Raw genomic sequence first — 26,729 nt, 5'->3', positions numbered from 1 at the left:
GTGACGTGAGCTAGAATCAAAGCCTATCGATCTCCTTTTCAGCCTTGCAGCTTGGTTAAAGGTTGGGCCCCTGTCATACAGGAGGTTAAACCACATAGAAACAAAGGACCCCAACAACGACTGGGTCCAGCTGTAAGTGTCACTGTGGACGTGCATGAGGAGCTTGATACATTGGATGGTAAGAAATAAGTTGACAGTTGTTCAGAGGAGTCACATATTGATGTTCCATTTGTGGTGCCTAAGCCCAAGACTGTAAGGAGCCCAGGGAACTATTGAGGTTTCCTGACTGTATTTTCTTTTTCTTGTTCACCTCTCACTTTATCACCCTAATAGTTCTTTGTCAGTTCCAAATTCATGCATGAGGTGTGCAAGGTGAATTGTTTCAAACGGGGCTGCCCCGCCACCAATGGCTGGCTTTACTAAGTTAGGTGGTCTAGGCTCGCTCACTGATCACTCTCGGCTTTCTTCAGCCTGAGAGCTCTGAATTTTAGCCCAACACCTAACTTCCCTCTCACCACTTTCACTTTGGCTTTCACTCTCACCATCTCCAAAGTAACTTGATACTGTGACCAATCTTTTCTTCACTCTGGGGTTCTTTTCTTCTTCACCGCCTTTGCTCAAAAAATAATTTGCTTTTCTTTATTTGCATTTAACCATCCCCCCCAGTCACTTCCGACTCCTCGCTTGCTTGCTTCGCTATCTGCTTCATCTTGCTCCCGCCGTCGCAAACGAAACCTCGAACTGTGAACCCCAAACAGCAAATAACGACGACCCGCCTATTTCTGCCTCTCTCCATGGCTCTGGCCTAGATATTTCTCCGTGACCAGATCTCCGTTACAAAGCTTGCGTAGAACAAGCGCTTTTGCTCCCGTGCTCTGCTCTGCTCTGCTTTTCCGTGAACTCTACCTTACATTCGCCAAACATCCATCGCTCGCGTATTGATCCGCAAAACGAAGGTACCAATATGGCAGCCAACGGGAGCTCAATGCCCTCGGCTGGCGCCGGTGGTGAATCTCAAGTGCTCACCAAAATCCACCAAGCGCTTGAGGTCGTCCATAGCCCGTACTCGTCCAACGATGCCCGTAGGCAGGCCCAGGATTTCCTCGAGGAGGTCAAGGGATTCGACGAAGCTCCTATGCAAGGCTATAATCTCGCCTCCGATAAGTCGCAATCCCCCGTTGTTCGACACTACGCCCTCTCTCTGCTAGAGCATGCGATCCGATACCGATGGTCAACGTACACCCTAGAACAGACGGATGCCCTGCGGCAATGGGTATTGAGCCTTGGCCAAGCCATCGCGAAAGAGGACCCAGCTTATATCAGGAATAAGACCGCTCAACTCTGGGTTGAGGTCGCCAAGAGATGTTGGGGCGCTGAGTGGATGGACATGGACTCTATGCTTTATCAGCTATGGGATATTGCCGATTCCCCAGTGCACAAGGAGCTCGTCATGTTTGTCCTCGAGAATCTCTCTGATGAAGTTTTCACTGGGGACGACTCAGTTGTCGCCATGCGGGAAGGTGTGTTGAGTAAGGCTTGTGTTGAGATCTTTACTCCCACAGCGGTGCTAGTGGAGGCTTTCCCCAACCGTCAACCTGGTCCTCCGGTGCGGTATGGCGATGATGGTTGGCTAAGCCGTTTGTCCCAGTTTCTGGATTACTGTCTGAACCAGGCACCTAAGGACAACGAGGATGTCAAGATGTGCATACACAAGGGCCTATCTGTGTTCTTATCACTCATGCCTTGGGCAATCCCGAAGGCTGTTTCCTCGGCTCGCTGCGTTGAAGTTATGTGTGCTGGGCTAGCTTCGTCACAGGTCACCATTCAAAAGGTAGCTTATCCCGAATAGTCAATGAACGACTCGCGCTGACCAAAGCACAGGCTGCATTAGAAGGCCTCCATGCTCTGTATTGCAGAACTAACTTCAATGACGAGGAATTTCGGGATCTAGTTGGCCCCATGTTCAAAATTGGGTCAATACAACTATGCAAGCAACTTTTTGAGTGGTCTGCAGTTGACCCTGAGGATATTGACGAAGACAAATACCAGACACTGAAGAAGCTATCAGAGGTATGTTGAGTGGCGCATCATTTCAGAGCTATACTAACTTGTTGCGTAGATGTTATCTTGCCTTGGGGACTACTTTGACAGGAAGTTTGCAAAATTACCCGCTGATACCGCCAAGGAAGACTTCCTGGCGCTTCTAGTACAAGTTGTGCAGCATCAGAGCCTGATGGTCTCTATTCCTGTCCTTGTCACATGGACACGGCTCCTCAGTAACCGCTTGATTGGCCCAACCGAGCTTGTTTCCGCCTTCATCCCACCCCTGCTGGAGACATGCAGTTCGAGATTGGTTCGATTCGAGAATCTCCCAGAGGATACACAAGACGCGACCTTACTCTACCTCATGGAGGATACAGATACGGTCCCTGAACGACACGCTTTCTTGGGCAACTATCGTCGATATAGCTCTCAGATTATTGAGGCTGTTGTCCAGTTGAAGTTGGTTGATGCGATCCAACACATTCTCGGCCGCACAGAAGATCTTTTACAGCATCTCTATGACGGCCAGCCTCCCCTAGACAAGCAAAACTATTTCAAGCACTCCATGCCAGTCTTGCGCGTTGATGCTCAATTCACAGTCATTGAGGCCACACTAAAGGGGTACTCCAAATGGCGCAAGCATCGACCTCAAGAGCATCAACAACAAGGGCCAGAAATTGAGGCCAATCTGGAGTCATGGTGCAACAAGCTACTCGAAATGAGCTTTGAGGATCCCATGATTCGGAAGCGAACCCTTCAGCTGCTTGTCTACTTCTCTACTACTGCGCTCAATAAGAACGCTACGTTCATGCTCAAGGTGTTGGAGCATATTTTATTAACCTGGCCAGCTCTCCAGCCAGAATACCGTGCTTTCAACGACGCTATCAAAGACCTGCAAGGTGAAAGCATGATCGAGTTGCAGCGACTGGCTTCAGAGATGCCGGATCATCTCCTGGTAAGTTGATTTGAACCTTGGTCTTGGGACCCATTCTAATTACCTCGCAGGGTGTGTATGACCAAATAGAGAGCAAAGTCAATGAAATGATGTCGTCTGGATCGCTTGATGAGAAGCGCTCCATTGCCTACAAAAGCTTTCTCTTCATCATTATGTTAGTATACAAATGACGATACACAGTCATAGCCCGCTAACCACTTCACAGACACCGAGCCACCAGTGTGGATGCTCAGGCCAAGATTCAGAAGTTACGTGAGTTTATCGACCCTGTCAAGGCTCAATGGCAGACTGAGAACGTGCGCAACTCTCTGGAGTCGTACGCTAGCTTCTGTGAGTTATTGGGACTGGACAAGGCTCAAAACTACATGGCTAGCCGCCGAGCACATGAGATCGCGGATTGGGGCTCGCAGGAACTCGACGCTGAAGGACTTGCCCTTCAGAACGAACTCGAGGAACGACTTAAGCTTCTTCCCCTTCGTTCGACCAAGAGCTTCCTGGCCTTCTCAGTTGAGAGACTTGACAAGTCGTCAGATGCTTTCAAGGCCTCATACGCTCTCTGGGAAGAAGGATTCCCAGAAATTTTGGCCGATCTGCTCAAGTTTCTGACTTATGCGCATGCGTCGCATAAACCCGACAATTGGGTCGGACTACCAGGCGAAGCATTGTCGACGGTTCATCGAATTCTGAGCGATCGGTTTTGGCAGGCTGGAATCTCCGAGGGTAGCAAGGACGATTTCTATGCTCGCGTCATGGATAAGAAGAACACGATGGAAGGTCTCGCCTCAACTATCCGGGGATCGGTTCGATTTGTTCGCGAAACAGCCTATGCTATTATTTACTGCATGAGTCGCTTGGAACGGCAGTTTTACGGGTTCGAAGGACTCTCTGCGCCTCTCTCCAACGCTCTATTTTCGGACTCAGTTTGGCTGTCTACACATCAGCAGAGTAATTTGCTGAATCTGGTCAGATACCTTGTCGATGATTGTCCTGTTGACTGCCGAGAACATTTCCTCCCGCAGCTACTGTCGGCATGCTTCCAACAGATGGATGCCAAGATTAACGGGGAATGGGAAAAGATGCAGCGCCAACAGGAGGTGGCTGCAGATGGCGAGGCCGGCCTCAAGGAAGAGATGAAGGCGGAGAGTATTCTTCGACAAGTGACCTACACGGCGGTCTTGATGGTGGCCGACTTCCTCGATCCCACCAAACCTAGTAAGTAACAGGAGGTTCCGGGTTTGTCAGGATCAAATGAACTAAACGTTTCCTCAGATGGGCCGATTCAGAATGGAGACAACAGTTCGGGCATTGATCAAGACAAGGACTACCCCAGTCTGAGGAGATTCTGTCTCACTCATCAAGAGGTTGTGGAGCCTTTGCTTGTTTTCTGCACCCACGGAATCCGAGTGCGAGACACTAGGTGCTGTACCATGATTCTGCGATTGTTCATATCGTTGGTTCCCGAGTTTCACCTTGTGGATGGCCAGTTGCCCAAATCTGTGCTACAAAGCCCAATGGAAGCACATCTTGCGACAGATAGGTTTCCTATTCCGCCAGCAATAGCTTCGGCTATTCGGGAATATATCTCGCTCGATGTGCTGAAAGCTTGCATCACATCGTTTCATGAGCCTTACTTTGTGGAACTACAGAAGGACTTGGCCGCGCTGATTGCGACAATTGTTGTCTACTATAGTCCCATCACGTCGTCACCTAGGGACGTACTTCTCTCACTACCCAATGTGAACATGGCTGATCTGGACCGGCTGTCGACGTACATGGCTAAGCCTGGTGCGCATACTCGCCAGCAGCGAGCTCTGGTTTTGGATCTGCTCAAGGATCTCAAGGGTGTGAGTGTGTCCGAGATGGGTAAACTCCCCAAGAGCAGTGGATTTGGTGGTTCCAATCGCAAGAGAACAAACCGAAGCAAGATGGCGCAGCAATTCATGAGCGACCAGCAGTCGGGACAGGATTCGACGCGATCAGGTATGAATGTGGCTCGTCGGGCTACACCGGATGCACTGGAGGGCGTCTCGAATCTATTTGAGGGCTAGAGAATCCACGAGGGAGAGACCATTGCCTCAAAGGCAGCAATACCTTTAGAAATCAACCTTACATGAGAGCGGATAGTACCGGAGTTAGACCCGCTAGCGGTTTAAAAAAAAAATGGTTGGAAGTTGCAAGCCCAGGCCAAGGGCTCTCATCGTCGAGTTTCTGGGCGGTATAATAGAGATGTGCGGTTAAGGGGGACAATAGACGGGGCCGAACTGAGGAATTGGAATGGATCATCAGGAGTATTAGTTAGAGCGAGCATGGGTCAGGCTATGATGGGAATCGACATGTTTTACTTGAAGTTATTTGACTTGCATATTGAGGTTGACGCATAATCATGCCATGTTGCATTGGCTCAGTCTGCAGTTTATGAGGCCGGCTGCATATAATGCGCAATGACATTGCATATACAGCCACAATCAGCAATAATCAGTCCATTGCGAAACATTTCTTATAGCCCAGCTATGAATCCGGAAACCGGTGAGTGTTTGGAGGGCTCGGTAGTGTCATGGCCGGCCCGGGACTTGAAAGCCAGCTTTTGTATGACGTCGACTGTTTTCTGGAGAGATAAACTTCAATGGGTGTTCACCGGGGAAAGCATCCGATAAAGCTGCAAGGTCTATCACGCGTTAAATTGGAGAAGAGGGTGGCATCCTTGCGTATGAGGCTTGGGGGTTTATAACCGGCGGTGGCAGCGTCTTACTTGGAGGACGTACAGTATCCGGAGATTAATGAGCTGACTTTGAAGTGGCAAAATGAGGAGGAAAATATGGTTTTAGTTTTTATTACTTTCACGTGTCTGTCCTCTCTTTATTAAGACAGGACTGTTTTGAGGCCGTCGCCGGCGCCGGTTCATTCTCCGGCACCGGGCCGTAGCATGAGTAGCTTAAGCCGGCGCATTCTTGGGCATCAAGTTCCGGCATAAATTCAGGAACTTCCCACAATCTCTCTAGAGAAATTTTCGCCTGAATTGATGCTCGTTTTCCCTTTTGGCTTTGTCGTAATAGATACCGGTGATTAAGTGAACATGGATACAATAGAGTACCGACCAACGTCTCCGGTCCGGAAGACACAGAGAAGAACAACAAGGGCGTGAGTATTACTCCCTGATCTTTTTATCCAGAGATATAAACTGATTGAATCTACATAGATGCGATGATTGTCGCCGACTCAAGGAGAAATGTATCGGCTCTATGCCCTGCGACAGATGCAAATACTTTGGCAGGCCTTGTCAATTCAGCGATAGGTTCAGAAGAAGCCGAGTTTCTCGGATGGCGACACAAATGATCAAAGCACCTGCGGTGGAGGTAACGTCTGAGGATGTCTCTGTATACTTTGAGGCGGAACGTATCCAGGCGCTAGAGCATATCGTGAGACATTACACAGGGCTTGAGGAGTTCAGCAGAGAGAAGCTTGAGACCGTCATCGCAGATCTTTCGTCTGCGACAAATGAAGAAGATTTGGCGGATGTGATTGAGGTTGATATTGAGAATGATGATATGAGCAGTGATGGAAGGGATTGCGCGAGTGTAGATACAGCATCAACTGGTAGGTATTGTTCTTCAAGCGGGGTATAACCAAAGCTGACTTGGTGACAGCCAACGTAGAGTTCTCTCATCATGAGTTTTCTCGCCGTGTACAGAAGAAGGTCAAAGATGAGCTGACCGACTTTGAGTATGAGGTAGGATGTTCCGTCTCTCAAGTCAATAGGGGCCTAACAACAACACTTTCAGGACTCAGGAGCAGACACAGCAGTCAGCGATAAAGCAAACACTTCTCAGCTTCTCTCCCGAGACGCAGCAGTTCTTGAAGCGGTGCCCTTATTCCCACCAGCTCCCTCTGCTCTGATCCTCTTGCGAGTATTCTTTGAAATCGCCCAAACAAACTATTTCTATATCGACGAGGAGACACTTCGACAACGCCTTGACCAGTTCTACTCTTGTCCTACCCGCGTGGGCAGTGAAGATGCCCCTTGGGTCTCGGTCGCGTTGATGGTCTTTGCACTCGGAACACAATTCTCGCATCTTTTTCAGTCTACTGCCAGAGGTTCAAATCGAGAGCTCATGAGAAATGCCTATGATATTTGTCAAACGATGGATGATACTATTGCATCGACGTTTTATCGAAAGGCCACAAACTTGATCCCTGATATTCTAGCCATGGGCTCGATCGAAAGCGTACAAGCCTTTCTCCTGTTCGGTATATATGTCCTTCCTATTGACCCAGCTGGCTTGTCTTGTACCTATTTCGGAATTGCTATCAAGGTGGCAACACAATTCAATCTTCACCAGAAGACTATCCGGGATCTATCTCCCCGAGAAGTTGAGTTGCGGAAAAGAGTTTGGTGGACTGCTTATGCTCTCGAGCGGTATGTTCAGACCCTACGAAACCCTTTACAATATCTAACATAGAAAAGCCGAATTTGCATCTTACATGGACGACCTGTCTCTATCTCGAGACTAGATATTGATGCTAATCTACCAATCGATTTGGAAGAAATGCAACCCAAGGAAAGAATCAACACTTTTCAAAACAACATGGCCATGCTCAAGCTGACTATCTTCATGGAGGATGCTCGAGATGGAATGTGAGTAACTTTAACTATTCCTATTTGAAATCGAAAGACTAACAAGAGACAGTCTGGCGTTAAAGAGCAAAGATAAGGTGCAGAAAGTCAGAGCATTTCAAAACATCACCCAACTCAAGGCGAGACTTCGCAGTTACTGGCAAAGTCTCTCCGAGGAGACCTTTTGTCGAGATCTGACGCCTGGTAAACCGCTATTTCGATCCAACATACATCTCTTCTTAACATATAATCTGGTTCATATCCTGATTGGTCGATCATTTATCCTGGACGAGTTGAATATCAATACCAAGGACACGCCGAGTGCAGAGTGGACGAAACTGCGAAAGGAACTAGTCAACGACTGTGTCGACAGTGCTGTTACAACTATTCACCTATGTCAGACTCTACACGACGAGAGTAGTCTTTCAAAATCTTCTTATACCGAGTTCAGTTCCTGCTGTGCTGCTGTTCTCGCTTTGGTAGCAAAATGTGTCTCTGACAGGAGCAATAGTTGCAAGGACGCCTGCAAGAAAGGGATGGAATTGCTGCGAGAAATATCAACCGGCGTCTTTTCAACAAGTGGTGAGAAACGCACAGTAGAAGGACTGGAGATTGCCTTCGACAGACTGAACCACGCAAAGGGACGAGACAGTACTGGGAAGCTCGACGAGGATGGATATCTTCAGTTTCGAAATTGGGTAGCCATGCAGCAGATTGTTCCTGGAGAATCTCTGCAGCTACCTCGGCAGGAAAACTCTATGCTGGATGTTTTTGGAGGGCCTTCGCTTGCGTATCAGTGTTCTGGGATGGCGGGGGTTTATAAGAGTGGCTGCTCTTTGCCTGCGCGTACGGAAGTGATTTCTTTGCCGGATTTGGGAGATTGGTTTGATCATGGGTTTGGGCAGCCGGTAGCTTGATGATATATGACTTACGAATTATGATATTAATGTTGATTTAGTATATACACTTCAGGTTTACTTCATGACATCGTTCAAAGCTCCCTCACGGCATCAAGGCCATTGCCAGGTATAAAGGCTTGGATTTGATTTAGCTCCCAGAATACTATGCTATTAGTTCTTCCAAATGCATTTAGTTTCCTCTCTTTTTAAAGATCCCTTTGTTTAGCCAGGACAGCTGTCGCTAGCTATCCTGGCTTCTGACTGGACATTGGAGACTGGCTCAGTACATCGGTTTGTCACTACCTCCCCTAGATTCCACTGTTAAGGGTCGATAACGATTGGTAAATTACCTATTCAATGCTTGTGAGTTGAACAGTACACAGAACAAGTACGAGAAACCGGCACGAGGTTGATCTTTTACCACTAATAATCTGTATTGTATGATTTATATCAAGCTTAGACTAATTTACTTGCTAGCAAGTTCCTTCTCCAATGCATCAGCCATATCCCCAAGTGTGGCAAACTTCCAATCATATACAGGATCTTCTCGGTTACCCATACTAGCCCCAGGTCTCTCAATCCAGCTTGACATGATGCCCATCTTCTTTGCGGGCTGATGATCATGAAACTGGCTCTGCGCAGTCTGCAGCACCTTCTCCTTGGGAATACCGAACTTGGCCTCCACTTCCCGCAACATATACTTAAAGTTGTTCAGGTTAGGCTTGTAACTTCCAACATCTTGTGCAGTGATAATTAGGTCGAAGGGAATGCCTTGAAGAGGACCCGCATTGCTGCCGGAGAAGGACTCGCGGTCGACATTAGACAGAACAACGAGCTTGTAATGTTTGCCGAGGCGAAGGAGAGCATCAACAGTATCAGGGAATGCAGGCCATGATCCAATTGAATCGCCAAAGGCCTTGCTCTGTTCAGAGGTGGGCTCAGGGAAGCCGAGACGCTCTGCAACATGAGGGTGGACGGTAGTTAGAAGCTCAGAATACTTCATGTCGGGAGTCTTTTCCTGCTGAGCAACCTCAGCCTCATGATAGATCTTCAAGAGATCTTCTCGAGAGATTTCGGTATTGTTGGATTGAAGAAGGGGCTTGAGGCCATTCAGAACGCCAGTCTCCCAGTCAATGAGAGTGCCATAAACGTCGAATGAGAGGAGGCCAAAGTCGGAGATCTTGCTCATTTTGAAGGTGAATGTGAAGGTGGAATGTGTCTTCTTGATAATAACTGAATGATGCTTGTCTATCCTCTTCAAACGGCAGTATTTTACTCGTTATTTATAGGGAGAGTACGCCCTGTAGTTGACTTGGACGTTGATGAGATAATACACTTGTTTGCCGGTGCCGGTCTAGGGTGACCGAATTGGGATGCCGGTCGGCACACCGAAAGTGGGGAAGATGTGCCGGTGAAGCCCGGACTGCTTGACGACGGGAATATCCATTTATTCCGCTGTTGTCTTGTACAGATCCCGTCAAAGTTAATCTGGATAAATTTGAATCACTTAGAGTAGCCGAACATTTGGACTATTCATGTTGTGGTCAAAAAGTGTTGATGAGTTACACAAGAAACGCTTGCCGAAATGCAACTGGTTGGAGGGCAGCAAGTCTATACGATACTGGACCCTAACGATATGCACACGATACGCTGGTAACGAGCCATCATTGCATTCTAAGAATAAACGGAAAGCCGCACTTCCTCCAGCATCACAGGCTTCTGCCTTTCAAGCAGTATGAGGAACATGGTTTATGAGGCCTTCAGCGATGGGACAATTCAGAGCTCGCGCGAACCTGAAGCCCGAAGCGCGAAATACGAGATTGTTACAAGCAAGATGGGGAGGCGTATTTTGTGAAGCTTTGACAAGAAGTTGTTGGTGGAAAACTCAAGCTTCGAGGCTTTATTAGAGCTGAAATGGCAGCAAACCCAACGATCCGGAATGCGCATTGAGGCCATCCAAAAGAGATGAGCATCGACCAGATGCAGACACCCGTTTATGTCTAAGACCGAGGCACGAAGCCTCATTCTACCGCGTGGCCCACTCCATGGCAAATGTGAAGGAATGGAGGCTGAATATGTTGGTTTGAGGTTGATGTAGCCCTACAAGGGAAACCTTGGTAACAGAGATGCCTCGGCTTCTTGCTGCAGAAAACATGTTTTGAGGTGGTTCATCAACTCAGCCAAGTCTAATAACAGCTCTATAATGTCTCAGCTTGAGAAGATGGATCACGAAGGGCTGGATATGTGAAACCTTTAACGGCGATGAGGCGTTGATGGCCGAGACATCCCACAGGGGCTAACGTTAGCCGCTATTACCAGAAGCGGCAATGAACCCATCGTTCGATTTGTGGCACTTGAAGCTTTGTTATGTTATGTTCGTTTTCTGGAGCTTTCAAAAGCTAGAACCGTGGGCCGGCCTTGACAACTGTGAAACGTATTTTGCTTTTGCTCGTGGCGTTCTGTACACGAGGGAGATCGATCACTATCTCATCGATGCCACAAATAACCAGGATGTTCCTTTATATTGACAATACTGAAACGCTTATGTATATGTCATAGTTTTATAGGGACCCTAGAGATCATCAAGATTCAAGCGAGGATATCCCACATTGACATTGACAAAAAACCACAAGATCATCAGGATCAGCCAATGCTACTGTGCCGCCCGCTTAACAACGACAGGATTGACAGCACGTAAAGCATCCCTGACTACGGGCATCAACGGAAAAGTCCCGTGACCAGGACGTCCGTTGAGTTTAGGCACACATATCGTCAAGGGTATTCGAATAATCCATCGAATAACGCGACTGTCACAAATGCCGACCCTCGTCGATCTCGTATCATTGGATGATGTACTATATCTGACCGTACTATAGATGATCAGATTGTATCTGCATGATGATCCTGGCAATGGATGTTGGGCCTTGATTCTTAGTTCATGTTGGTTCCTCCCCCTCTCAGGCGGCAGGCAGATTGTGAGGTCACTAGTGGTGACAGGATAGCATCTTTATGCCCGCTGTCCCACTATGTTCTGCATTATTTTCATCACTATTATCGGGTCTCTTTGCCTATTAATTAGCTATCCCCCTTCTCCTCAACTGTAGTGAGTATATTAACCACGAACCTCGGCTTAATCTTGGACTATAATCTTGGATGGCAGTTAATATACACACATTTATATTGAAAATGTGACCAGCTTTGAACCGATTGACTATGTGTCAATGCTACAATGACATGCCGAGGTTCAACTCTCTTGATCTCTTCCCGTCTGTCTATGAATCTCACCCACCCACTAATTCAGGTTACAGGGTTCTTAATCTTCCCCTGTAATAAGCCCCGCTCGAGCCTCCAACTCTAAGAGAGCACCTCACATCAGTGGAAGCGGGTTCGTGGTCTCAATCCCCGCTATAACTCAATTGGCCGTGGCCGTTTATAGACTCATTAGCAGAGGCCACTAAGTTACAGTACACATCAGGGACGGCATCCCGTCTTCCCGCTCTATTCTAAAACGTATGGCTATCCACCTGCGAACCAAAACTACACGTCTCAACTCTTTCAACTTTTGACTTTGATCGACAAGACATTCAATCAATTGGGCTCTGTTTAACCAGATACAGCTGTCATTCAGTCTACAGGATTATAACGGCAAATACCGTTATTGTTTGCTACTGACAGTTCAAGCGGGGCCTTTACGATCCATCCTCGTGCATCGCGTCGTCGCATTGCATTGCCTTGCCTTGCCTTGCATTGCATCCGGCCATTTTTGTCTGGTTCCTTTTTCTGGCCTTGTCATCTTGCCATGTTTTTCCTCCTCCAGCGGCGTCGCTAAAAAGCAATTCTTCCGTCCTCTGGCCGCATCTACTCCTACTGTACTGTACTATCATCATCTGTCACTTATCACTTCGTTTGTCGCTCACTCGCATTGACAACCTGAGCCAAGCTTGCAAACTCGGATTGTCTCATCGCTTGTCATCACATTGACCCCCTTGTCCTCCCCTCCATCTCCTCGTCGACGTTCCACCGCCAACCTGCTGTCGTCTGTTTAGCCCCCCGCTGTGTAAGGCGAAGCAAACATATCCATCGTCCTCACTCGTCTCGGATACGACTTCTCGGACACCTTTGCCTCTTTCTTCTTCTTCTTCTTCTTTGCCTGGACCCTCTTGTTGCTTTTTCTTCCCCGTCAGCCATCATCGTCCCTTGTCATACCCTGGTATATACACGTACATACCAAGACGAACTCTTTAATACCAGAACCACCGACAGCTCGGAATTTTCGCCACCAACTAGTCAGTGCTTGCGTTAAATCGATCCTTCATCTCTGAGAGCTTCAATTCTGCTCTTTCTTGGTTGTTTGGTTGTCTTCAACTTGTTTCGTCTCAAACTTCCTAGGTGTTGACCATCTCGAAGTAGAGCATCACGATCTACTAGACTTTCATTCACTCATCCAAAAGATTGAACTGTTCATATCGGATCTGTCACGTTAAGTAACCAGCTACGACCCTCGCTCTCTTTCATCTCCGTATGCAACCTCGCGTCTTCGTACGCCCTATCCCGCGGTTCTCGTCTACTCTGTCCTCCCAGGAGGGCGTTGGACAGTCAGCAGTTGGACAATAATCCTTCCCCATCTTCTTTCCACTTCTGTCATCCTCCCCTGCTGGGAATTTTGACATAACATCGTGATCGGATCGTCGGACTTGGGCTTCGTAAAAAAACACGGTCAATCATGGTCTACTGCGGCAAGCCCTCTAGGGGCTGCCAGATGTGCAGAGCCCGAAGAATCAAGGTGTGTTGCTACTCTACTGTCACATGGCTTTTCTTGTGCAGACTTTTCCTGGGGCCCCTTAGACGCATCAGCTCACTGTCATAGTGCGATGAAACGAAACCAACCTGTAATCAATGCGCCAAATCCAGGCGACAATGCCCTGGCTACAAGGACGAATTCGATCTCGTCTTCCGCAATGAGACACAGGCAACTGAACGAAGAGCTCGCAAGGCCAGCAAGAAAGCCACGGCTCAGAAGCAGGGTAAACCTTCAAAGGCTGTAGCTATTCACAAACCAACACCCGATCAGTCTATCATATCGACTCTTCAACTTCCGGTAGACCAGCAGGCAACATGTCACTTTCTATCGAACTTCGTTCTGCTACCTTCTCACGATAACACGCGTGGATGGATGGAATTCGTTGTGCCTCTCCTTAAAAGCGAGAAGCAAGCGTCCCATTTCAAGCTAGCGTTTGATGCATGTGCTATGGCATCTCTGGGGAACCGTGTCGGTTCAGGTTGCAATTTCGAGAACAAGGCTTTAGGATGTTATACGAAAGCACTTTCCGCCACGTTCAGCGCTCTGAAGGATCCGGTTCTATCTAAAGAGGACTCAACTTTGGCAGCTGTGCTGCTTTTGGGACTTTTTGAGAACATCACAGCAAAACAATTGGGAATGCTCGCTTGGGGATCTCATATTGAAGGAGCTATTCAGCTGGTTAAGTCGAGAGATAGGAAGCAGTTGCGAACGAAAACAGGCCTGGCTCTTTTTGTAGCTACAAGGACGCAAATGGTACGCACTTTCTGTTCATTCTCCAGCTGACCACTATCTAACGAGCGACTAGATCATTCACACTTTGACCACAGGCACACCCCCGGCTATGGGAGTGGAATGGTGGATTACGGACAGCTACAAGAATCAGTACGGAGCCGAGTGTCAGCGACTTAACATCCGTACAGCGGAGCTTAGAGCTGAGTCTAATCGCTTGATGGCGTCCCTGGGCCGCAGCCCCGAGAACATTGAGCTGCTTCTGGATATTATTCGTCGATGTCAGACTCTCGATCAGCAACATGTGGCCTGGGCGAACCAGTTGCCCGAGTACTTCCACTACAAAGCTGTGGCTTGGGAAGACAATGTTCCCAGTGGAAACTACGGCATGGCTGAGGTTTTCCCAGGACGAATAGACGCATATCAGGATCTATGGGTTGTCAGCGTATGGAACTTGATGCGTTGCTCTCGCATCATTCTCGCTTCACTGATTGTTCGCTGTGCTGCATGGGTTTGCGCCCCGGTCGACTACCGAACAACCCCGAATACGCAACAGCCGCGAGAACATGTGTTGATACCATCACGGATATCATTGCCTCGGTGCCCTACCAGCTCGGCTGGTTTTCTAGTCGCAGGGAGCTTCTTGAGCGTGCTAACCTGTCCGCGTTTGGCTGTGGAGAGGAAGATGCCCTAAAAGGTCTGCCAGGATATTTCCTAACTTGGCCCCTGACTTGTGTCCAGGGTCAAGATTATACAACTGATGCACAGAGAGCATGGGTCAAAGGTCGACTTGAGTTTATTGGTAATCATCTCGGTGTTAGGTACGCCAATGTGCTTAAACAAGTGAGTACCCTCTCTGAATCCCTGGAGCTATTTGCCTCCGCTTGATATTTCCTTTCTTTTTCTCCTTTGTTCGTCTTCTTTTCCTTTTTCAGCATTTATTCTATCCCCACATTTGTTGCTTTTTCTGGTATCAACTTCAGGGTCAACTGACACTTCTCCACAGCTCAATGTTCGTGTTCCGTCAATGCTCATCCGCAGGGATGGCTTAATGGCTAGCCCGTACCCTGGCTCCTACAACTTTGAAAAGCTCTTATCTTCCAAGACGGCACCAGCTATGGCAGGATATTCTCTGAACCCAATTCAACAGCATGAAGCTATGCAGAAGGAGAGAGCTGAGAAACAGAAAACTGAGCTGCTGAGTAAAGCCAGGGGGTCCTTACCAAATAACGAGAGGGTGGCCGACGGCCTGTTGCAGTTTCAGAGTTGATTATGGGATACCGGAGATATAATTTTGAAAACATCTCATCTTCAAATATGCCATATAGACGATAAAAAAGGTTCTGGATAACCTATCAAATAAGAGAGGATGGCTGGTCCTGATTAAGCGTGGTTGAGCTTTAGTCTATATGTCGGCATTACAAGCCATTATTGGATTGGATATCCAACCAGGCGTTCAAAAATTACCATGAATTTGTTTGATCCGAGCTCGATTGTGCCATTGCAGATCCGATACTCGAAACGAAAGTGTAGGGGTTTGGCTGGTGCTTTTTTGGATATGCTAGACGAGTGGATATCCATGGATGGTTTCATGGGGTGTTATGGTTGGGAAGTTTGTGATCACGGGAACGTTTTCAAGTGCAATTTGCTGTATTATAGAGTAATCTTGCAACCGGATATCTGGCGTAATATGAATCAAGTTTGAAGAAACTGTCCCAGCGAAAGAAATTCGTCGAATAGTCCTATGGATGTGTGCGTGCGTGCTACTCATGCCCCTAGCATATTCGAATCAAGATAGAAAATTCGTGACGGAGTGGCGATCGGGTTTACTTTTGTTTCTTGCTGCAAACGTTGTCAGAGTCTATTCCTCCTTCACGAGAAAAGATATCACCATGTACGCACCTCTGACTAGCATCTGGTGTCGTGCCTAGATTCCACGCCTTGACGAACCAGCTCTGCGTCGCATCGACATAGTTCTCGTTCTTGATTTGTTTGACGCCAACCTTTACACCATCCTTTGTGAAAACGACGTTCTTCTTCCCCATGCGCTCGGACGCAGCATCGGACATCTTGGCGACGCTGATGTAGACTTGGTAGCCGACCCAACCGCCTACGCTGAGCAGAGCGAAGACGATGATGAGAGGAAGGACCTGGCTATAAGAGTCAATTAGATAGTGTCCTCGGAGTGAAAGCTGGCGGTGCAGCTGTACCTGAGAGCTGAAGGTTGTTTGGCCATGTTTGGTTGCGACACGTGCGATGCGAAATCGGCGATTGGCAATGGCGAGGAAGGATGCGCTGAGCTGGAGAAGAGAAGTGATGAATGCGATCAACGCAGTTGAAGGTGTAAAGAAGAATAGAGAAGTTAGAGGGAGAGAAGTTAGAGGGAGAAAGAGAGAGGCAGCCGAAAGGGGGTTGCGCAAAGAATTGAGGGGACCAAGAGCTGAAGGATGGGGGATAGAGTACCACTTTAGGGATGCATGTGAGTAAAGTAAAGTACCTGGACTAGCTCGCCCTCGAACTATTCGCGAAAACCCGTTAATGGAACTTAGGTATGTATGTGGATCGCCAATTGGATTGTTCTGCATCGAAAAACAGGGTCCAGGTCTTGTCTGAGGGGCTACCCTCCTGTAACTTTGGCTGATGTTAGTGGGAATGCTACTGGGACATGGAGGGGAACGATGTATCGAAAAACTTGATGCCTTGCTGTAACGAGTGACCGCAGTCTGTGAGACGAATACAAGTGCTTCTCCATTTCAAACTGCTCTGAATAAGTGCAATATGGTACTCTTGAACATGTTCCTATACCTGAAAATGCCAAGAAGCTATCCCGGGCCGCTGCCGTCCATGCGATCCATGCAGTGGCAGTGCAAAAGATGAGATGAAGTGCAAAAATAAACCACGGAAGAAAAAAAAAGGATTGGGTAATGTTTTGCCTTACGAACACTCATTGATTGCCTAGACTCATCTGTCATACCTTAATTGTTAACAACCTGAGGGAGTCAAGCTTTTGTGGCGGCTGACTTATTTCTCCCTGTGGTGAATCGAGAACAGTCTATGTTGGTGTGGTGATGTAGGGGGTTTGTGTGAGGCTTGAAGAAGCAATCATGATGTTTTTGTCTGACACTTCGAATGACTGTGCGCGTGAGAAGTGTGTGCCATTGATCGTTATAGAGAGAGCGTATTGAATTGTATCGAGTTCATATGGTGAAGAGTCATTGAAACCCCGTGAGCTAACATGGATGCGGTCAAGACCAAGCCTTCGCAGGACAACATCCCAAGTCTAAGGAAAGCATGTGAACTTTGCACATTGATCACCAAGCTCCTCACCCATCAGATTCGAAAGAATACATGTAAGCTCTTGTTACGCTGTAGGCATACATTGCCTCCTGTTTGGCCTAGCCGTTGCTTCTTGTAGTCATTCTGGCCACTTGCCATTGTACGAAGCACATAGATATCACTTCCTGTGCTTCCTTGACCTGCCAAACATCTTCGTAATCTGATGAGCCTATGGTATCCCGTAGACGAGCCAGAGAGCCGTTGCCACAGAAGTTCAAGAACAAACTGTAACGCTGTTCATCTGTGCAACATTCTGTGGAGTGATTATATTTACAGCTCTGTATGACATACAGACGCCCGTGACTAGCTTCTCGATGACAGCGAGGGGAGACGGATATGTCGGCACCCTAGGGCTTGATAAAAGATATAGATGAAGGACATACATTGTGTTGTGGCCAACTCTCGCCAGTTGGGCTGCCTTAGCGAGAAATAGGCACCATGTGAGAAAGGAATGTCAACTATTGTCCTACCCATACAGCTTAACATCATGTAAATAACGTGGATAAGTAGTCTTTCAAATATTGGCCCATCCATCATCAGTTCTATCTAAATATATGATTGTATGCTGTTTCTTGGTGAAGTTGACCACTTACACCACAGTAAGGAGTTACAATGAAACATGGTCAAACGCACCACATGATAGCATGTGGATTAAGAGAATTAAATAACATCTCCCTCTGTTCAGATATTTCCCTAGGGGCATTTCTAGCTACAAGATTCTCTTGGTTTAGGTATCTTAATGTTGCCCAGATGTGTATGACTTGCTTCGTATAGGTCACCACTAAGTTTTCACCTAGAGTGACCCAAGAGATCATGGACGTCCAGGGTTACGAGAATCACCAGGACTTCAGGAGTAATCTTCGGACTGCTCTTTGGGCGGCGCGCGCTTTGTGTATTCATTTGGCCTGAGACAGAGTCTCCGGGGTAACAGACGTCGGCGATTGAGATTTAAATTAGAAACGAGAGTCAACATAACTTTTTTTTCTTTTAAAAATAAATAAATATATCAAAACTAACTAATGACGAGCTTCTGTTAAGTCATATAAGCCTACAGCATATCATTATCAATCCACTATCGACAACGCAACGTCTACCACCATTTACAAAACTTACGTACCATAGGGCGACAAGTTGAAGGCTATCAATATGCATATCGACAACAACACAAACCAGTTCCAACCTGTATGATACGAAACACGCATGTAGTTAGAGACGCAGGAATATTATCTCTACTGAAGAAACATTATCATAGACAGCCACAGTTCTTGAATTATACTGGTGCAGTGGGTGTGGCTGTGCACTACTATCAGAGCTCGAAGCTTTGACGCCACAGTAGCTTCAAGCTCTAAGCTTGCTTGTGATATCGATGAGTATGGACACATTTAAATAAAAAAAATCACTGAATTTCTCTTCTGTATTGACTCATATCGACACGTGAGGTTACCTAGTGATATCGTTGTCCTCTTCTCCCCATCTCTGGCATCTGATAGCGTGGCTCAGGCAACCATAAGATAGCCCCTCCTTTCGCACTACAGGATTCTTGGCTATGTCGCTGTGGCGGTGACCAATGCGAAGAGGCCAGACATGCAGACAGACACAGGCTACACTACCTAACAGCTCTGAGCTCATCAACCACCAAACACCCACCCCCATTTATCCTCCTCCATCCCAGTCCAACATCAAGATTTCGTCGACTGGGAGCTTCGGATCGGGAGTCGCCTTTTACTCTCCCATTTTTGTCAATTGCTAAAACGTCTGCTCCTCTGCAGCGCCTCTTGAACCGTTTCTCGACCGATTGACCGACACCGTTTACACATACATATATACCTTACCTCAACCTCGGGTGCGACACTGCTCCCTTCACACTTCAACCATGTCGATGCCCCCTCCTGGCGATGGCTTCGGCGGCTATCCAGCCCAGCAATACGATCAATATGCTGCCCAAGAACAACAGCCTCAACAAGCTTACGAGGACCCTGCCGCCGCCCAACAGCAACAGCCCCACGATCAAGGCCACAAGAAGAAGAAGCGAGGATATGCGGCTCAGGCTTTCGAGGTCGGTACCGGTGCCAACGCCGTCGCCGGTGCTCAGACAGGCGGAGCTCCTCAGCAATTCGGTGCCCCTCCCGCTCAGCCAGGTTATGGAGGTTATCAGGCCGAACCTCAAGCCGCTGCCCCTCAAGGATACCAATATCCCCAGGGATACGGCGCACAGCAACCCGCTGCTCCTCAGGCTCCCCAATATGGTTACCAAGCTCCCGATCAAGGATACCCAACACCTGGTGCTCAGCAGCCCGCGCCAGGAGTTGGCGGTATTACTCAAGGCGTCGGCAACATGAACATTGGTGGTCAGGCTCAACAACCTCAGGGCGCTCAGCCTCCTCGCCCTGCTGTTCTGAACCAGCTCTATCCAACTGATCTCCTTAGCCAGCCCTTCAATGTCTCGGAGCTTGACCTCCCCCCGCCCCCGATTGTTCTTCCTCCCAACGTGAGTCGTTCATTTTCAGGCATGGTATCATTGTAAATCGCTAACCTTCGTCTATTAGACGAGTGTTACTCCGTCCCCCGACGCCAACTGCTCCCCGCGATATTTCCGATCAACCCTCAACGCTGTTCCCACCACCCACTCGCTCCTGAAGAAGTCCAAGCTGCCCCTTGCTCTCGTCATTCAGCCCTACGGTTCTCTCCACGACGATGAGGATCCCGTACCTGTTGTGCAGGATCAGGTCATCTCGCGTTGCCGACGTTGTAGAACATACATCAACCCTTATGTTACTTTCCTGGACCAGGGACACCGATGGAGGTGTAATATGTGTAATCTGACCAACGACGTTCCTCAGGCTTTCGATTGGGATGCCGCTGCCCAGCAGAGTGTCGACCGATGGCAGCGACCCGAGCTGAACCATGCTGTTGTTGAGTTTGTTGCTCCTCAGGAGTACATGGTTCGCCCACCCCAGCCCCTCATCTACCTGTTCTGTTTCGATGTCAGCTACGCTGCTGTTTCAACCGGACTCGTGGCCACCGCAGCCCGCACCATTTTGGACAGCCTTGACAGGATACCAAATGCTGATCGCCGCACGCGCCTTGGTTTCTTGGCCGTGGACTCTAGCCTGCACTACTTCTCGATCCCCAAGGATACTGATGAGAATGGCGAGACCAATATGCTGGTCGTCAGCGATCTCGATGAGCCTTTCCTGCCTATCCCTAACGAGCTCCTGGTCCCTCTTAACGAGAGCCGACAAAGCGTGGAGAAGTTCCTGCAGAAGCTTCCCGACATGTTCCAGAACAACCAGAGCAACGGTTCATGCATGGGATCAGCCCTGCGTGCAGCTCACAAGCTTATCTCCACCCTTGGAGGCAAGATTGTTGTTTTGACTGCTTCCCTGCCTAATGTTGGTGTCGGCAAGCTTGAGATGCGTGAGGATAAGAAGCTTCTTGGCACATCCAAAGAGGGTGCTCTGCTCCAAACAGCCAATAGTTTCTACAAGAGCTTTGCCGTCGAATGCTCAAAGAGCCAGGTCTCTATCGATATGTTCCTCTTCTCATCACAGTATCAAGATGTCGCTTCGCTCAGCAACCTCCCTCGCTACACTGGTGGCCAGACCTGGTTCTACCCAGGCTGGCATGCTTCGCGACCTGAGGATGCCCTCAAGTTTGCTTCCGAGTTCAGCGACTATCTTTCGTCTGAAATTGGTCTGGAAGCTGTTCTTCGAGTCCGAGCCACAAGCGGTTTAAGAATGAACACATTCTACGGCAACTTCTTCAACCGAAGCTCCGATCTCTGCGCTTTCCCCGCCTTCCCCCGTGATCAATGTTACGTTGTCGAGGTGGCCATTGATGAGAATCTTACCAAGAACGTCATCTGCCTCCAGGCGGCAGTGTTGCACACAACCTGCAATGGCGAGCGTCGCATCCGAGTCATGACTCTGGCCCTCCCTACAACGACCAATCTGTCCGATATGTACGCCTCAGCAGATCAGTGTGCTATTACCACTTACTTCAGCCACAAGGCCGTGGAGCGAGCCCTTTCAAGTGGCCTCGATGCGGCCCGCGACGCTCTGCAGAGCAAGGTTACTGAGCTCTTGCAGACATTCAAGAAGGAGCTGGCTGGAGGCAGCATGGGTGGTGGTCTGCAATTCCCCGCCAACCTCCGCGGTCTTCCCCTCCTGTTCCTGGGGCTGATCAAGAACGTTGGTCTCCGCAAGTCATCTCAAATCCCCTCCGACATCAGATCTGCAGCGCTCTGCCTCCTGTCAACACTTCCTGTGCCCCTCTTGATGCGCTACATTTACCCCCGACTTTACTCACTACATGATATGCCCGACAACGCGGGAGTTCCCGACCAGGAGACGGGCCACATTGCGCTCCCTCCTGCGCTCAACCTGTCTTCAGAGAGGCTTGTGCCCTACGGCTTGTACCTCATCGATGATGGACAAACTCAGTTCTTGTGGGTCGGCCGTGACGCCGTACCGCAGTTGGTGCAAGATGTGTTTGGAGTGGAAGACAGAGGCCAGATCCAGGTCGGAAAGGGTCGCGTACCCGAGCTTGAGGGAGACTTCAACGAACGCGTGCGAGCCATTGTTCAGAAGAGCCGGGACCACAAGTCACTAGGGGTTGGCAGCATTACATTGCCCCACCTGTATATCGTGCGAGAAGACGGAGAACCTAGCCTGAAGCTCTGGGCGCAGACGCTACTCGTGGAGGACCGAGCCGACCAGGGTGTAAGCGCAGCTCAATGGCTAGGCATGTTGAGAGAAAAGGTGAGTTGATCGACGACAACATTGGCTGAGATGATAAACTAACTTTTGTATCAAGGTTGTTCAGTAGAGTAGCTCGATAAAAGTTGAGCGTTTGTAGACGGAGGAATAGGTCGGATCTGTCCTTGTAATATTGGGATCGGGATGAGGAGGGTTCAATGACTGGAGTCGAGGTCCTGGAGAAGCAGTCGGCTGTTTTTGGTAACAGGGATGCGAGGACGAACGGGGTCAATTAGAGTGAATGAATTGTTTTGTGAGCAATTGTGAAGATTACCCAACGTGATGGGGTGAGGTGATGTTGAGACTACGTATTGCCATCATGATCATGATGGTGTTCTACAGAGGGGCCCGTGATGATAGCATTAAACAGTACAACCAGGGTCAAGATAGCTATGATACAGCCAACCAAGGACCATTAACTGGCATGCATAGTAATGCATGATATTTTTAGAAATGCATTCATTCCTTCAACAGACAGTCAGGTCAAGAAACCAAACGGAAAGAAGACCCGATTCCTTGGATGAATCCATGACCGAGGGGTTGGTCCACATGAAATCTGATACAGGCACCAGACGCAGACGCAGACGCGATGTTCCCCTGTAAAGTTGAGTTGAGTTGGTACATGAGATACAAGGACCTTACTATCCAATGATGAAACGCCGCCGTGTCGGTGGGTGTGAAACGCACGCGCCTATTGAGCGAGGTAGCCAATGATCGGTAGAATTAGGCGCTGGGGAGGTTATTTTAAGAACACAGAGACGCAGTGCTTCAGTTCAGTTCAGGTCATGCTGTTGAGGAAGAATTAGAGACAATAACATGTGAAGCGGCATGGCATTAGGTTGGTGAAACGCATAGAGGAATCTTTGTAGAACAGGGGTTGATGTGGTCCACTGAAGCAGACGAGAGAGGGCACCTCAGAGTAGCATTCTCCATGTTTCGGGGCTGTCAGATGCTAAACGCCCAGTATTTTGAATCGCTAGCGTCATATCATTGGGAGGTTCTGTAACGTTTTGTCTCAGAGGGTGATGCTACAGTGTGTTCGTTTCCTTTAGGTCTGTTACAGACGAATACATTGAACTTCTCTGTTACGTCTCTGACAGTCAAGTACAATCAGGTACCTGGCGGGAAGCTGTCCGTCCCGCCCGTTCCATGGTCAAAGTCAATCAGAGCACTCCCCCCACTTTGTCTTCCTTCAATCGTTATCACCCTTAAGTTAAGCTTGTTAATCCAGGGTCATCCACTATATCCAAGGAGTCTTGTACTGCAATATCCGAGATGATCGATAGCTGCTCTCTCATTCTATTATTTTGTGTTTAGTTGTTCCAGGTTCAACTGCTCTATTGTTTATTCAACAGCTTTTTGGCAATGTTGGCGTTCTTAATGCCCCTCCTGGCGATCATTACAGATGTTCTGGACCTGTCCATGAACCATGAACCTTGGTTTATTCTTCAAGGGTTTCGTTTCGTCTTGCGATCACGCATTCCTTGAAGAGATCTGCCTACGTAGGTAAACTCAAAGGACACTCTGTCGTGTTTTGATCCTTTCTTTGCATTGAAGACAAGTCACTGGATGTCCATTTATCAGGCTGAGGTGACACCTCCACCAGCTTGAGCAAGTAGTTGTTGGTTCTTAGCCGCCCAGCTTTGGCTTTATCACATTTCAGAGTCATCAGCCCAACAGGACAAAGAATCAGATGACGAAAGAAATGATTGACTGAACTAGTGATATTAGTTAACTGCCCTTCTGTTCCGTCCATCTTGTCTTGACTCATCGTGCTTGTTTCACATCTTAGCCAACCTGTCTTGTCTTAAAAGTTCTCCTCCATTCTTTTTGTGTCAGATCCAGACCCAGCCAGAGGCAATACTGCATCTCTCTCTACTCACAGACCAATTCAACTGCTAGATTGGGAAGACTGTCTCCCCTAAGCAATATCCTTACCTATTCTTACCTATACTCACCGTTGACCACGGCGAACCGAACTGAAACCTGGGCCTCTGCCACGGCGCGCTAGCCTCTGTACGGGTCTTTACAGCAGTGCAAGACCCTCTTCTGCCCCGCGCTCGCAACTTGCGAACTGGGCTATTTGAACCAGCATCAGCACGGCCCGAGCGGACGTGGAGCTCTTCTGTTCCATCTCTAGCTACTTACTACTTTATCGCTACTATAACTCCCCGTCGCTGTCAGCCCTTTTTCTTTTTTCTCCTACTAAATATTTTACACTATTCAACTTTGGTTCTTTTCTCAGTTGCTGTAAATCTTCAATTGCAAATCTCATTCGGTTCCGTTGAGTCTCGTCGATAATCAAATCTTGCGATTGTATTGAGTGGAGCTCAATACCTAACCCCTCAAATCATCCTTAATCAGCCAGTCCAGTCCAGCCCAGCCCAGCCCAGTTCAAGCCTGTCCAGCTGGTCCAGGTCCCTCCATTACCACCAACAAAGGAGTCTTCTTAGTCTTGCTTGGCTGGTCCCTTTCTCTTGACTTGACTCTACCTTATTTCTACAACACCTCGACTGACTGACCGATCGAGCGACTGCGTATTCTTCTCCAAACGGCATTAGTCGTAGCTTTTCGGTCGCTCTAATCCTCTTCAACTTTCCCCCCTCCTTTTCACCGCGACCATGTCTCGATCGAACCCCCCTAACGCTGCGGGGTCCCGCAAGATCTCGTTCAACGTGAGCGAGCAGTATGATATTCAGGATGTTGTTGGCGAGGGCGCCTACGGTGTTGTCTGGTATGTTTTCTTGTGTCTCGTGCGATACTCAGTTTATTATCTAACACTCCTCAAGCTCTGCCATTCACAAGCCTTCCGGCCAAAAGGTCGCCATCAAGAAGATCACTCCTTTCGATCACTCCATGTTCTGTCTAAGAACCCTGCGAGAGATGAAGCTGTTGCGATACTTCAACCACGAGAACATCATCTCCATTCTCGACATTCAGAAGCCCCGAAATTACGAGTCATTTAACGAAGTCTACTTGATCCAGGTTTGTACCACCAGCGCTCAGTCGCAATAGCAACAGCAGACTAACGAGCGATACAGGAGCTGATGGAGACGGATATGCACCGAGTCATCCGCACCCAGGACCTTTCTGACGACCACTGCCAGTACTTCATCTACCAGACCCTCCGCGCCCTCAAGGCCATGCACTCTGCCAACGTGCTGCACCGAGACTTGAAGCCCTCCAACCTCCTCCTTAACGCCAACTGTGATCTCAAGGTCTGCGATTTTGGTCTTGCGCGATCCGCTGCTTCCCAGGAGGACAACTCCGGTTTCATGACTGAATACGTCGCGACTCGATGGTACCGCGCGCCCGAGATCATGTTGACTTTCAAGGAGTACACCAAGGCTATTGACGTGTGGTCGGTTGGCTGCATTCTCGCCGAGATGCTCAGCGGCAAGCCTCTTTTCCCTGGCAAGGACTGTAAGTGATTGTTGAAATGCTTGAGACGATAGAGCTCTTTGCTGACCATTTGACCGCTAGACCACCACCAGTTGACACTCATTCTGGATGTGCTGGGCACACCCACTATGGAAGACTACTACGGAATCAAGTCGCGCCGCGCTCGAGAATACATTCGATCGCTCCCCTTCAAGAAGAAGGTTCCCTTCCGAACTCTATTCCCCAAGACTTCGGACCTGGCCCTCGACCTGCTCGAGAAGCTCCTCGCATTCAACCCTGTTAAGCGCATTACCGTGGAGGAGGCTCTGAAGCACCCATACCTTGAGCCTTACCACGATCCCGAGGACGAGCCAACAGCGCCCCCGATCCCCGAGGAGTTCTTTGACTTTGACAAGCACAAAGACAACCTGAGCAAGGAGCAGCTGAAGCAGTTGATCTACCAGGAGATTATGAGGTAAATGTGGTATGATAACGAAGGTCGGCGAGGCATCTCGGATCTGCGATCCGAGACACCTCTGACGGGTTATCTGTTGCTAGCAGGCGTGCTCATAGTTGTGATATTTGAGAGGAAGATAAGTGGCAGAGTTTGGAGAAGATAGATAGACCACAGCACAACCTGCTAGTTTATTCTGCATAGCATGCACATGGCATGTGTCTTTTAGGGCAAACTTGATGTTGAAAGATGGTCAAATGTATGGAAACAGGATCAAAGACATGGGCCAGAGTCAGGATCAGAGTCTGAGTCTGAGACAGGCAAACATGGGACTTGAAGATGATTTGATGAAGTGCACATTGCAGCCATTTCTTTTTTTTAGTTGTTATATCCCAAGAAAAAAATTCATGATGATACGTGTTGAGCATGCGCAGGTGATCATTAGTGAAACAGAGTTAGTAGCCAACTTAGGACTTTGGGGTTTTTCTATGGATGTCAGGAACTATACTCGTTGAGAGACTAATCAAATAGAGACGTCAAGTAGTATCATGAGTTTTGTTTCGCCCAATCCTCATCGGCCAAGTTACCTTCAGGAACGTGACTATCAGAGAGTCCGAGTGACAAGACAACAGAGCAAAAGGTCTAGACCGAGCCAGCATTTCAGCCGTGATAGGCCATTGGCCATATCGAGCTAGCGTTTTGGTCCTTGAGGCTCTGGTGTTGATGACGATCATGAAGTTTGCCAACGTGCACGTACATACA

General features: G+C 48.5%; 8 protein-coding genes across 8 annotated transcripts; 5 read left to right on the top strand and 3 right to left on the bottom strand.

Moving 5' to 3' along the window:
* The first annotated feature begins 492 nt into the window (after positions 1-492).
* Positions 493-5,490, top strand: BKA55DRAFT_567594 (armadillo-type protein). The gene is made up of 6 exons (XM_046192754.1): positions 493-1,831; positions 1,882-2,070; positions 2,120-2,998; positions 3,049-3,152; positions 3,204-4,210; positions 4,268-5,490. Exons 1-6 carry the CDS (start codon positions 965-967, stop codon positions 5,044-5,046), a joined length of 3,825 nt encoding a protein of 1,274 aa, XP_046049003.1. The 5' UTR covers positions 493-964; the 3' UTR covers positions 5,047-5,490.
* A 372-nt stretch (positions 5,491-5,862) lies between these two features.
* On the top strand, positions 5,863-8,557 carry BKA55DRAFT_359088 (fungal-specific transcription factor domain-containing protein). The gene is made up of 6 exons (XM_046185840.1): positions 5,863-6,136; positions 6,195-6,592; positions 6,643-6,725; positions 6,778-7,412; positions 7,461-7,631; positions 7,684-8,557. Exons 1-6 carry the CDS (start codon positions 6,072-6,074, stop codon positions 8,525-8,527), a joined length of 2,196 nt encoding a protein of 731 aa, XP_046049002.1. The 5' UTR covers positions 5,863-6,071; the 3' UTR covers positions 8,528-8,557.
* A 184-nt stretch (positions 8,558-8,741) lies between these two features.
* Positions 8,742-9,983, bottom strand: BKA55DRAFT_567590 (HAD-like domain-containing protein). Its single transcript, XM_046192753.1, has one exon. The coding sequence runs from the start codon at positions 9,696-9,698 to the stop codon at positions 8,976-8,978; it is 723 nt and encodes a 240-aa protein (XP_046049001.1). The 5' UTR covers positions 9,699-9,983; the 3' UTR covers positions 8,742-8,975.
* Positions 9,984-13,232: 3,249 nt separating this feature from the next.
* Positions 13,233-15,805, top strand: BKA55DRAFT_727733 (uncharacterized protein; the record flags this gene model as incomplete). The annotated part of the gene is made up of 5 exons (XM_046201162.1): positions 13,233-13,292; positions 13,377-14,063; positions 14,116-14,539; positions 14,596-14,882; positions 15,046-15,805. The coding sequence occupies 5 exons, from the start codon at positions 13,233-13,235 to the stop codon at positions 15,307-15,309; spliced, it is 1,722 nt and encodes a 573-aa protein (XP_046049000.1). The 3' UTR covers positions 15,310-15,805.
* Positions 15,806-15,865: 60 nt separating this feature from the next.
* BKA55DRAFT_689919 (uncharacterized protein) lies at positions 15,866-16,275 on the bottom strand (the record flags this gene model as incomplete). Its single annotated transcript, XM_046199416.1, has 3 exons — positions 15,866-15,881; positions 15,942-16,193; positions 16,250-16,275. The coding sequence occupies 3 exons, from the start codon at positions 16,273-16,275 to the stop codon at positions 15,866-15,868; spliced, it is 294 nt and encodes a 97-aa protein (XP_046048999.1).
* Positions 16,276-17,091: 816 nt separating this feature from the next.
* On the bottom strand, positions 17,092-17,760 carry BKA55DRAFT_539257 (uncharacterized protein; the record flags this gene model as incomplete). Its single annotated transcript, XM_046190112.1, has 3 exons — positions 17,092-17,319; positions 17,418-17,608; positions 17,667-17,760. 3 exons carry the CDS (start codon positions 17,758-17,760, stop codon positions 17,092-17,094), a joined length of 513 nt encoding a protein of 170 aa, XP_046048998.1.
* A 1,020-nt stretch (positions 17,761-18,780) lies between these two features.
* On the top strand, positions 18,781-22,581 carry BKA55DRAFT_567576 (uncharacterized protein). Its single transcript, XM_046192752.1, has 3 exons — positions 18,781-19,863; positions 19,922-22,135; positions 22,191-22,581. The coding sequence occupies exons 1-3, from the start codon at positions 19,249-19,251 to the stop codon at positions 22,200-22,202; spliced, it is 2,841 nt and encodes a 946-aa protein (XP_046048997.1). The 5' UTR covers positions 18,781-19,248; the 3' UTR covers positions 22,203-22,581.
* Positions 22,582-24,328: 1,747 nt separating this feature from the next.
* On the top strand, positions 24,329-26,099 carry BKA55DRAFT_358713 (mitogen activated protein kinase). The gene is made up of 4 exons (XM_046185839.1): positions 24,329-24,866; positions 24,922-25,117; positions 25,174-25,555; positions 25,616-26,099. Exons 1-4 carry the CDS (start codon positions 24,754-24,756, stop codon positions 25,990-25,992), a joined length of 1,068 nt encoding a protein of 355 aa, XP_046048996.1. The 5' UTR covers positions 24,329-24,753; the 3' UTR covers positions 25,993-26,099.
* The last annotated feature ends 630 nt before the right edge of the window (positions 26,100-26,729 follow it).

This window comes from Fusarium redolens (genome assembly GCF_020744475.1).
Source record: "Fusarium redolens strain MPI-CAGE-AT-0023 chromosome Unknown BKA55scaffold_8, whole genome shotgun sequence".
NCBI classification, from domain to species: Eukaryota; Fungi; Ascomycota; class Sordariomycetes; order Hypocreales; family Nectriaceae; genus Fusarium; species Fusarium redolens.
The sequence above is the reverse complement of the archived record's forward strand: the minus strand, read 5'-3'. Positions and strand labels throughout refer to the sequence as shown.